Below are 12,444 nucleotides of genomic sequence, written 5' to 3'. Positions count from 1 at the left end.
AAATAAATCTAATAAACATGAGAAGATTGCCTGGTTGCATATTTATGCAGTAAGGCAGATAATTGTCCAATGAACATTGCAAAAACAAATTGAAAATTTTAAAATAGTTATTCAGTGAAGGGGAAATCTTGATTGAACAGCATTTTGGTTGCACGGGTATATGACAAAGCTATTTAAGAAAACAGTCCATTACTCTGTACTAGATACTGCAGTAGTAAATGGTGGCTGTGGAAAGTGACTTTAAATTTCTCTCTTGGAAAAGAGTGACGATTCATAAGCTGCTTAGATCTAATGAATGTTGATACCCTGAATGATTCTGACTCCTAAGCTGTAAACAGTAACGAAAGGCAAGATTTCTCTGTCAGGAATCATTTCCTGATGGTTGTTCTTCCGTGCATTTGCCACCATAGCTTAAGTCATAATTGCAAAAAGTATGTGCACGAGGGTCTCTTAATTTTAAAGATAGTATTGTTCATTGTGGATTGTCAATTCTTTCCATGGAATAAAAATCAGAATGTAGTAACCAACTGTTCCAAGATGTAGAAATGTCAAAAGTATTTAACGCTTTATTTTTCTCAAAAGAAAAAGATACCATTTTTATTACACATTCTTGAGCTATAGTCAAGGAAGAACTGAATTTATTTGTCTCAGACCTTAGAAATTCTTAATTTACATAAAAATATTAGAAGACAGACAAGTTTTAATGCAGTTAAAGCTGAGTTTTATAGGTTCAGAAAGAATTTTGGACATTTCACAGCTTACTCCATATACAATTACATGATAAGTAGGTTTACAGAAAGATGTGAAAGGTGTGAAGTCCCATCATGGCCATTAGTACATGGGAAGAATGTTTGGTTGCTGAAGCAAGCATGGAGGATTGGACTGGTGCATTTCTGATTCTGTATCTCTCGCAGGTTTCTTGACTGATTTTAGGCTAGTCAACCTGAATTCCAGTGACTCTGAGTTGCTGGAGGACCAGTGCTTTCACATGGAGTTTACAGTGGTGAGCACCTGTGGAAATCAAGCTTTATTCCCCCCATCCATAACCTGTAAGGGGGGAAAAATATTTACACACTGCACTGGTTTAAAAAATGTAGTTTTATGATTTGCCTTGGTAATATACAACTGGCATACCTATGTAATATTAGAATCTGCAAAGAAGTGCAGGATGGTATAATGGTTACTGTTAATATAAGTTGTGCTTGTCTGATAATCTCCTGAGCTATCTCCAAACAATCACAGGAGAGACTACTTTAAAAAGAACAAAAACAAACCCAAGCCAAAAACATAAAGTAGTTCCAGAATTAAAATAATTCTATTTGTGTATTGCATATAAAAATCTCAGTGGTCAACCTTTAACTTTTTTAAATTTTTATTTTTTTAACAATTTCATCATGTATTTTTAAAAATTTCCTATATTCCAAACTGCAATGAAAAAGATTGTGAACCTTCCAACATCATAATCCCCTTAACAAGACTCTTTGAGTTCATGCAATTACAGAATCCCTTCGTCTGCTGAATCAATCTGTGGTGGGACGGTGCAGTCCCGTGGCTCCTCCCTCATCTGATGCAGACAGGGTTACTAGATGACCACCTCCTTCCTCTCCCCTGGATTTTGGTGCACTATATAGGTCAGAGGATACTAGTAGTCTTTTTCTCCCTTATTAGCAGAGCTTTCCAAGCAGGGAGAGATTTTCCCTGTCTCTTCCCTTGTCACTGTTGTTATATTTCCTATTCTTCGATGGAATAGCAACAGTTAATGGGCATGATAGAATTTATTGATATTTTTAAATAAACCAGATTTGTATGAATGAAGTCTCTTGTGATATGTGTATGTTAACACCAAACCATTTTACAAGTATGTTGTACAAAGACACCCCACACTATATAAAAACACCTTTGTATCAACAACTTTTCTGTCCTATGGAAGAGACATTGGTTGCTTTTCCAGTGAAAGAGGAGTTTAGCAAGGCGAGGTGTGGTTATGCAGTTTTCTCATCTCCTGGGACTTAATCAGTATTTTAGGAATATTATTATTATATTGTTATATCTATTATTCTGTTTAAAGATGCCAAGAAACTATATTCACAACTGGTGTGGATCCTAAGGCTATACCTGTTTCACCCAGAAAACGGGATGAAAATATGAAGGTTACAGAGAGTCTTTTCACCCTGGAAAGTTGTTTCTAAATTAATGATTAGAGGATATTGTTTAGATCATTCTGAGCAAATCAGGTTGGGTAATACCTATCAGATCAGCAGCTAGATGGTTACACATGCTGCTGCTGCTGCGGGGAGTATCAGTTTCACAGCCTTTGGAGGCTAGTACAACAGTTCATCATTGTAAGAGCTGCTGCATTAGTTTGCTTTACCAAAACCTTAATTTAGAACTTTTTTCCAAACTTTTTTCCCCCAAGACATACAAAGCCAGATCATAATACATTGTTTAGATATCAATGTATCTCACTGGCATAGAACAGTGTTTCAAGAAACACAGGGTAGCAGTGAGAAATATTTACACTTACTGTCATGATCTGCACATCTGTGAGATCAATTTCTGCAAGGTAGAATGGATTTTTATTAATGAAACTCTGTATTTTCTTTTGGTATGTTTAAGTTTGTAGAAATATTTTGATCACTTAATATTTACACTATAAATTTGAAATATTCTTAGTCCCATGTAATGCATGTACATATATGGGACATATTGTGCTTACATAAGTTAAAGATATTTCTTACCAAGAATATTCATATCTAATGTCAGTGAATTGTTGGAATGAATCAGAAAAAATTAACTGAAATTTAGTTTTATAAAAATAAATTTAAAACCACTCCAAGTAACATCCTTAAAAATTTTAAGTGGATCAGAATATATTAAGCAAAACTGGTCTTCAGATTTGATAAATACCACCTTGCTTTATATCACAGCTGCTAATTATTATGCGAGTACAGAGTTACGCTTACATACCATTCTAGTCAAGAGTCACCATTTTCCTGAAATGCGTTTGAATGCTGCAGCTCTAGGGAAGCATTTTTGAGATGGGATGCCATCTCAAAACCAGAGAACAGTATTGTATAAACACACATTGGCAGGGGGAATGCTCTAGAGGATTTACTTAATAGCTTTCATATCACACTGTAGGTCAATACAGAATTGGGTTCGATTTGTTATTAAGAAAATGAACAAAGCGCTCTTTATTGTGATAGTGCTTATCTGAGGGAAATCACAGGCATTTTAAGGAGGATTTTCTGTTTGTTCTTGGCTTTGCTAGTACTACTGTACCCTGAAGTTATTCTAAGCAAAAATCCATCTGTCTCTTTCTGTCCATATATACTGTGTATATACCGTGTTCATGGTTATTTTATTAAGAGACTTCGCCATATGCAAAAGGCATTAGATTTTCCTGTTTTCCTTCATTTTTGGCCACATTTAATGACTTGTGGCAGCTGTCAGTCTTATTTGCAATACTGACCGCTAAGAGATGGCTATCTTCATCTGTGTTTTGTATCAGCAAGCAAGATGATTTGAGTGTTAATCAATACTAATCCCCTTAGCAGAGCAGAAAAATATCAAAGCCTGATGAGAAGTAAAAATAAGGGATTATCAAACCCAGTTTTTCTTGGAGGGTTCATAAGATAGCATTTAGGGTTTTGATGAGGCTAAAACTGCAGCAAGGGATGAACCACCAAGCTTCTGACAAAGAGCCTGTCTAGGGGAATTGTTCCAATTTCCAACACCTTGACCACAAATGCGCCTTCCCCTCAATTTAATATCGATGTAGAGGGATTTATACTGGGGAGTGACTCTTGGTGATAATGAGAGAGGGGGAAATGGTACAGTAGTCTAAACAGAACTGTTGCTCTTACGAGAAACTCATGTTGCAGGGCGGCACCCCATGACCAACCAGGTCAGAGTTATGCTTATGGATCCAATAGGTGGTATTTTTAGCTCATGCTGATCGTATGAGACTTACAGGTAGTCTGAACTGGTCCGTGAGAGGGTATGTCAAGAAATAAGGGTGAACCTCCCAGGAATCACTGTGGAGTCCCACTTACAGTCCCGAAGTTCTCTTTAGCTCTCATACCATGTGCCTTTTGGGCTTCTAAAGATGTGGCTTGTAGGTTCGGTCATGCTGAAATGTTCACTTTCCTCTCCAAAACCACCTGTTAAAGATTCTGAAGACAGCAATGTACTAATGCAGAGTGGAGATTGGTATTTGGCCTCGCAGGAAAGAAAGGAGAAAGCACTGAGAAAATGTAGGTTTATAAAAACATGCAGATTTTAGAGAAGCTTTGAGAACCTGACCACTCTTCAAAGGTTAGCTTTCTTTACACATCCTGCCAGTGAAGTACTTGAAACTTTGCAAAGCAATGCTCACCAAGCTGTCTTTTAAAAAATATTTATTTCCCCTGCAGCCATATGCTATTTTCTCTCCTGTGAAATGAGAGAGAAAATCTGGGATCCTGTGTCCTATATATAGCCACTGACGTATTCTGGCTCTTTAGGCAAACAGTCTGGTGTTTCAAGTGTAGTTTTAGGCAAATATCTTTGGCAATTTGAGACTACTGGAGAACAAATCATCATACTTCTAGATAAAGCACTGCACAGCTAAACAAACAAAATCTAGCCATAATGTCACGACAGATTCCAGATTTATTGATAAAAAATTAAGTTTAGTTTTTTTAAAACCTCATGAAAGAAGATTATATGAAATCCACTGAGGTTCAAAACTGAAAATGAAATTATGAAACTGATGCCCCTCACCAATGCCCTACACTGAAGTGCAGAATATGCCAGTATTTTGTATTTAAATTAATACCACCCCACAAAAAAAAAAAAATATATATATATATATGCTACAAGTCTCTTTAAAGAAAGAAACTTCATAGAGAATTAGATTCCAGGAAATCGAACAATTTAAAATTGTTGCTGGTCAACATCATAACTGTACTACTAAACATAAATGCTAAAACTACATGTATTTTAAGAGTTGTACAAAATAAAAAATCACACCCCGCTAATGATAGTTAATTCACAACAACAATGCCTCTTAAAAAGTAGTCAGGTACAGAAACTTAATAGAACAAATGGCCTTAAAAATCCAAGTTTCTGCCTTAGTAGCTGCTGTACCAGTCCAGTGCAATGTTAACCCCCCCCGCAGCCCCTCTAGTTGCATTTAGAGGCTCCTCTAGTGATTCAGGGAAAGCAGCTGTTTTTCACCCGGGTCTTGTCTCAGTCTCTAATCTATGGTGTTGCATGTCCTGGGCAGGCAAGCGTGGGCGACGCAGCAGTGCAGGATCGCTAGACAGCAATATGGAAGTAAGTAGGAAGTTACTGATGTCTAGCTGGATGTGATGATGTGCATTTCAAACCTTTCTTTTATATACATATTTTTTTGCTCTTTTTTCTTCTAACATATAACCTGCCTGCCTCAAATAAAATGCATGCCTAGGCTACTCACTCCGTATTCTTCCAGCTTAAAAAGCACTGACAGCTTGTTTTAGACCAATGCCATTTTTGGTTTGAGCTAACCTTGTTCCCTTTGTTCCTGCAAGCATGGTTAAATGAATACAATGTGTCCTTTTGCCACCATTTCAGTCTGGTCCCAGCTTAAAAGCCCACTTGCTCTTTGTTACAAAGTACACTGTTCTTGCTGTTTGATATTTAGCTACAACTATTGACTTTCATGCTCAACCATTCCCATTGCTTATTTTCAAGTTAAATTGCTAAATGTATGCAGTCATGACACCATGGAATTGCACAGATAGGGCATGGGAGGAAAAAAAATACTAAGATAGGTGAATTCAATGTGGATTTCATGAGATTTCATTCATCTTCAAACCATTTATATATACTGTTCATGTCTCTGAATTCAGCTTGCAGATTTTTTCCTTTTTTTTCCTCTTTTTTTTTTTTATGTTTGCTTTAGGTAGATTGCAGTTTAAATCTAGCACACTTTGCCTAAGTACTGTTGTGTTCCATAACTCTTTTTAAAAAATACAAACCCCAAACTTCCGGAAACTAAATACACTATTCCAGACTAAATAATAGAGAACGTTGGACCCCAGGTCAGAAGAACACAATCACATAGAAATCTTAGTGGCAAAAATGGTATGGTTCCATTTAACACATAATTCAGAGGCAGGCTTGAGAAGCAGCACTGTGGCATATAGTAGTGGAAAACTACTATTAAAAAAAAAAGTTTAAAATACTGTTTTGAAATCTGAATTGTAACTGTAACATTTGCTGCTGTGTGTTTAACTATTTAGGTTGAATTTAATGTAGTTTTATTTTTTGTTGTAAAAAAAACAAATATGGTATTTTTTACAGTATTTTAAAATGTATTTTTTCCTTTAAAAACACGCTCCTAGGTCTTATGTCATGTTACTCTTCCGTGACATTTTTCTTATTTAAAGTCATAGTTTTCGATACCAGAGTACTGAGAGAGAAACATTTAATGCTTAAAATACCCCCAGAAGGGCACGAGTGCCTCCCTGGCAACTTAGAGAAGGTGGAAGTAAAATTTTTCCTAGAACTCTTAACATAGTCCACCCATGTGAACACTGAAGGAGGAGTTTGTGGGTCAGTGTGAACTTTTTCTTTTAAACATTTTAAGATTTTTTTAATTTTTATTTCTATTAATTTCTTTTTAGGGGTCCATCATTAGCAGTCCTCACATGCGCCGAAGAGCTACATCAACCCGAGAGTGTCCATCTCGCCCTCACCAGACTATGCCTAACTCCTCCTCACTCCTAGGTTCCTTATTTGGTAGTAAAAGGGGAAAGCCACCTTCCCAAGGCCATCCACCATCTGGTTCATCACAGCAACCTCCGCACCCTCCAGTAATCCCACATCAGCAGCACTCACAGCATCCTTCCGCCATGCATCACGCAGGGCCCGCGGAGGGGCAGACCCAGGCCCAGGTGCACTCCCACCATTCGCAGTACTGCCACCTGCAGCAGAACCCGCCGCCCTACCACCACCACCACCACTACCACCCTCCCCAGCACATCCAGCACGCGCACCAGTATCACCAACACGGGCCCCATTCCCAGCACGCGGCGCACTCCCAGCACGCTCCGTACATGCAGCACACCCACGCGCAGCACACCCACGCTCCTCATCCGCCGCTGCCCCCTCCGCACCCGGGGCACTCTGCTCACCCCCAGCACCACCACGGACCGCCACCACCTCCCTCCACTTCAGCCAGCACTAAGCCCAAACACAGTGGCATCAGCACAATAGTCTAGAACATCTCGACCCTCCTCATAACTGTAGTTTTAAACGCAGTTACAAAGGCACTTACAGGAAGCAACAAATAGTATGGTCAGTTTTTACCTAGACAATTTAATTGAGTTGTGTGAGCTTAAAGGCTTTCTGTTACGAAATAAAATAATTCAAGTTAGCGCAATCGATACTGGTTTTACTTACCTACTCGATAGATGTTTACCATCTGGTTAGTTCTTACTTCCAAACTGCCTTGAAAACATGCTGCTTGCTGAATATGAGTAAAGCTACCTTTTACACCAAATCCCTTGACAGTTTTACATGCATAATAAAAACTTAGTCTATGAAAAAAGGAAAAAAGTGATACAGAACCATGTGTTGCATTCTTGCTCTTTTATTGTCAATGGGCAAAAAAAAAAATAAGTAGACCTGATATGGTTGATGAAAGTACGTAAGTAAACTTTATATAATATAAATATATAAAGATATAAATATATATATACTGTATAGTTAACATTTGTGCTTGGAAAGAAATTTTTTCAGTCCACAAAACTAGCAATATAGACTTTACAAGGAATTCCACTTACTTGATAGGACAGTATAGTAGATGAATAGCATATGAAAGAGTAGACCAAAAACATGAAACTTAGACACAATTTCAGACATTTCAGTATTTTCATTAAAAGTCCTCCGGACTTGCTAAGATTTCTAAGCAATCATTACTAAATGTGCCAAGTAACATAGCATTTAAATGTTGTAGTCAAATACTGCTTTGTATAAATCCTTATTTTATTAACACGATAATATCATACGTAATCAGTATTATAACTGCTCTGCTATTTCAGGTAAGCAAACTCGTTAAGATGCAGTAATTGTACCGTAGCAATGTAGGATGACCATTTACCAGTGGTCATCTGCAAGCATTGGTCACTCAAATTCTTAGACACTTTAAAGGCTGTGATAACTGTGAATTTACATGATCCACGTTTCTTTTGTATGCATATGATTTAACAAACACACACGAAGAGTTAGGACAGGTGCATGTATACACTGCAAAAACATTCATCTCAAACATGAAAATGGCAAACTTCCATCTTTCTCAGCTACTTTGTTTCCCGTTTACCATAATTTCTCATTTTTACCCCCAATGAAGCTGAATTCTAGTCAGAGCGTTTCCAGGTGGAAGTGCTCTTAAAACTTGAAGGTTTGTTTTAGAATTTAGTATAGGGATTTTATATATATATATTAACAAAAAATGTAATTCCATGTAGCCATGTGCTAGCAACAAAGTGGCTTCACCATTTTTACTCATCACATTTGTTAGTTTGAAAGTACCCAGCACTCAGCAGGCTGAGTTTATGCTCAAACCCTCACTTTCATAGTCCAGTTAGTTGCAAGACATCACATAAAAACAGGCTGTGCTGTTGTTGCTTATGTGTTGTAATCAAACCATTTGCAAATTTATATACTATTTTTATCCCAAAATCCTGTACAAAGTTATACATGGCGCCTACTTTGTAGTTTCAGCATTTTGAGCCACTGCAAGGACTTTACACCTAAACAGTAGAGACAAAGGAATCACAACTGCAAAACTGTACCAGCCTAAAAGCAAACCTTGAAGAGGATGAGCAAAAAGTTCCAGTGTGAGATGGGTAAAAGTAACAATATAACAACCAGTTGATTTTCTATTTAACAGTAATAAAATTGTCAGGAATAATGAGGACATGAGAACAAGGGAGTGACTTTTCATATTGGCTTGCTCATGGCATCTCTAATATTTGGGGGGGAGGGGGGGGGGGAGAGGCTGAGCAATTTTTTCCCTTCCATACCATTGATATCACAATACCAGCAAAACTGCAAACTGAGCACTTTGTTAACCTCCACAGAGAGCAAATACAGCAATCTAGAGTTTAGCCTTTTGTTTAAAGCTGTCCATGTTTGTTTCACACATGTGCAATATGTTTTCCCCTTCTGCTCCTTCTCTAAATTATCTTCACGAAAAGAAAACGAGTAATTACATTATTATTTTTAAGTATCACTCATACTATCCTAAATTCTGCGGCTTACCTTAAGAGGGCTCGTACGGGTCCCCTGAGGCTCTGTTCCTTGCAGTTTAAAAAAAAAAATATACTGTTCTTATAAGGGAAAGTAGAACTGTCTGCATGTCATCTAATGTTATTAGTGTGAGGCTACACTCTACATATTGTATATTTGCAAAATATATCAGTGTTACTGTTGATATTAGTTGAAGTAAAGTGATAACATATTTCAATATGTAGACTTTTCTTCATACATCTGTACCAATAGTAGAGTCTAACTGTAATTTATAGGTTGTTCCAGAAAAGATAAAGAACCATTCAAGTACAAACATCTTTCAGAAACTGCATCTTTTAATTAAAACAGAGGTAAGAATGCTCCTCTTCACTGAGTGATGGAGTCTGTACTTGTTTCAGATGCAGTTATACTGTAAGTAAAATTGCCTGTGTATGGAATAAATGCAGAATATGCAGTAGCAGTGGAGAGGAGAATCTGACTAGCTGTGTTAATTAACAATGAAGATGTTAAATCTCCCAGATCTGCCTTTGCTTTATGTTTAAAAACCCCTTTCATTCATTTAAATTAGGGTTACACATAAATCTTCTAAACATACACAGTAAGCCACATTTTAATGCTTGACCACTGATTTTCCATGTGCAATCAATTAAATGTTCAGGACATGTCACAAACGTGCATGCAAAAAGCCATTTACACATGATTTCATGTACATGTGAGGAAAGAGCTTGTGCCTACCCTCTAGGTGCATTAAGTGGCACGTGTAAAATCACACATCATTTTGCGGCTGGTTTAAAAACCAAAACTGGTCATACAAGAGCACAGTATTTGTAAACTATTGTTTCAAGTCAATGAGGAGAAACAGTGGACTCAATTTATTTTTTTTTTAGACTCTGTGTTTATATGTACTTTAAACAAACAAAAATGTCTTGGTGTCAGCATAAGTCCTAAGAACTTTGCTGCTTGTTTAGGGTTGTAGTATAACCTCTCTGACTCCGTCCTTGATTAACAGTTGCTTTAGAGCAGTGTGGATCATGCCTAGAATAGGAAAATGGTAGTACTTTAACACTGTGTGTGGTTAAGAAAATTAATTTTTTCAGCCTGCAGGCAGGAGTAGAATTGAGAGGGTTTTTTCTTAAATGCCATTGCCAATTAAAAACTGGTACAGAACTGCATAGAGTGACCATGTTTCTCTTTTCCCATAAATGATGTGGCGAAGTAGTAATGCTGATTTGAAAAAATGAAAGGGAAACGTAAAGAATGAAGGTGTGGCAACAAAAATCTTTTCTGGGACAACAATCAAATATATATTTGGGGTTTTTATTTTTTTAAGTTAAGAATGAAATGTAAAACAATGTAAAAACAAAAAACAAAGTTCATCCTAATATAATGTGCGTCTTGTATTGCTAAAAAAACCCAAGTCTAACATACAGTGTAGAATGATTTTCCCATCATGTACTGCATGCAGCAGAAGCCTCTTGTTTCTTGATAAAATGAGCTGAGAGACAGTCAGCAGATATTTAAACAATGAATCTCTAGATGTTGACTTGCTGTTCCATATGAAGCTGTGTGTTTTCTGCAGTTAAGCATGCATTTTGCTGTTCCGTTGTAAAATACCATCGCACTTCTTGCCTGCAAAATGGATTATTGTGTATATATTTAAAAGAAAAGTGGAACCAATAACAAGATTAAATTTGGAAAAGAGAAAAGGGGGTGGTGAAAATGGGACCAGTAGAGGGACTAGATAATTCTCTAAATTGTACATAGTGTGTAAATTAGTATTACTATAAGTCTGCAGTCACTTTGAGGTTGCCTATCTCCTGCTAGGAACTTAAATCAGCTTTGAGTTGTATTAAACTGTTAGAATTAGGTCTTGAATGCAGACTGTTAAAGACTTCAAAAAACATTACGCTTACAAGAAGCTTCTGTTCTGGGGAGGCTTGAGACCCCTTTTGTAACTATGGGGAAGAAAGGAGTGCTTTCATTTTAATATGCATTCTGTTTGTAAGTAGTAACAGACCCTATTGATGTAAAACTATAACTGTGATCATGTGGAGAAATCAAATAAATCATTCAAAACTCTTTGTTTCTCATTTTCTGTAATCCAAGAACTTCAACTCTTCAGACTTGAAATGAAGGAAATTCCTTCCAATGGTATCCTGGCCCTGCTGAATCAATGGGATTTCTGCCACTCACTTCAAAGGGGCCAAGATTTCAGTCTTCATCTTAAGTTAAAGAGAAGTTGGTGGAAATGGTGGTCAGTACTGTGGAGACTGTCATCCCTTCTCAATAGGTTTTGATTTGCTTGGTGGTGCAGTTAAATATATTTAGTTCCAAAGTGTCATAAAGAGCAATAAATACAACACCTAAATCTGTAAACAACGAGTGGTAACGCTGAAGAGGCTTTTTGGTGCCCTATTTACCAAAACATTCAAATGTTGAAAAACCAGATTCTGAATCTTCTTAAACATGAGCTGTCCTGTCCTTAAACATGTTCAAGTGATCCCGTTAATCTTTTGGCTGTCCCGTTGCCTTAGGAGCTCATGTTCAGATGACTGTCTGCCCTTAACTCATAAGTGTTCGAAGCTTGTCCTTCCCAGGGACGCGGTCCATCATTTCCTTGTGGAACCTACACGCTGTGGATCGAGCTTTGAGAGCGCTCAATTGCTTCTGTGTGCCCGCCAGCACGGAACCATCGTCATACTTCAGTAAGAGATGTAACTGAGTATTTTTCCGTTACTACTTGTAGCTGTGTTTATTTGTTGTGTGTCTTAATTTATACCACAGAAAGACCACAACACAGGCATATTTGCCACACATGGCCTTCACAACTTTTGATGTTACACTCCTGCAATGACTTTAGGTAACAACCTGTGGCATGATCGGTTGTGTTCTTATTTTTGTGCATTTCCTAGATTTTAAGGGGATTATAGTGTGTCCGTAAAGCCTGTTAAAACTAATGCTTAGCTATCATTTTGTTTGCTTGTTTTTTCTATGAATTTTAGGAGAATCTTGAGTTATTTTGTGGGAATAGTCGACTACGACCTATTTCTGAATGGCTGTAATTTCAGGACGTATGTCTCGATCAATGATTTTTTTGATAGGTAAGTACCCATTTATCACTAGATATTTCCAGTGTGCCATCCCTCTGAGCTGTGCGACCCA

The 12,444-nt window shown here is 37.3% G+C and overlaps 1 protein-coding gene across 21 annotated transcripts in view; it reads left to right on the top strand.

The window, feature by feature from the left end:
• IQSEC1 (IQ motif and Sec7 domain ArfGEF 1) overlaps positions 1 to 11,361 on the top strand; it is a 357,026-nt gene extending 345,665 nt beyond the window's left edge. For 19 of the 21 annotated variants that reach the window (XM_074836683.1, XM_074836685.1, XM_074836687.1 and 16 more), the window contains 2 exons: positions 5,270 to 5,319; positions 6,654 to 11,361. In XM_074836683.1, the coding sequence (XP_074692784.1) occupies positions 5,270 to 5,319; positions 6,654 to 7,250 (647 nt within the window). In that variant the 3' untranslated portion in view covers positions 7,251 to 11,361. The remainder of the gene's footprint in view (positions 1 to 5,269; positions 5,320 to 6,653) is intronic. The other 2 variants (XM_074836701.1, XM_074836702.1) reach the window with 2 other exon arrangements.
• Positions 11,362 to 12,444: the final 1,083 nt, after the last annotated feature.

Source organism: Strix aluco, chromosome 11, assembly GCF_031877795.1.
Source record: "Strix aluco isolate bStrAlu1 chromosome 11, bStrAlu1.hap1, whole genome shotgun sequence".
Classification (NCBI taxonomy): Eukaryota; Metazoa; Chordata; class Aves; order Strigiformes; family Strigidae; genus Strix; species Strix aluco.
Note: the sequence above shows the minus strand (reverse complement) of the source record. Positions and strands in the feature narration are given on the sequence as shown.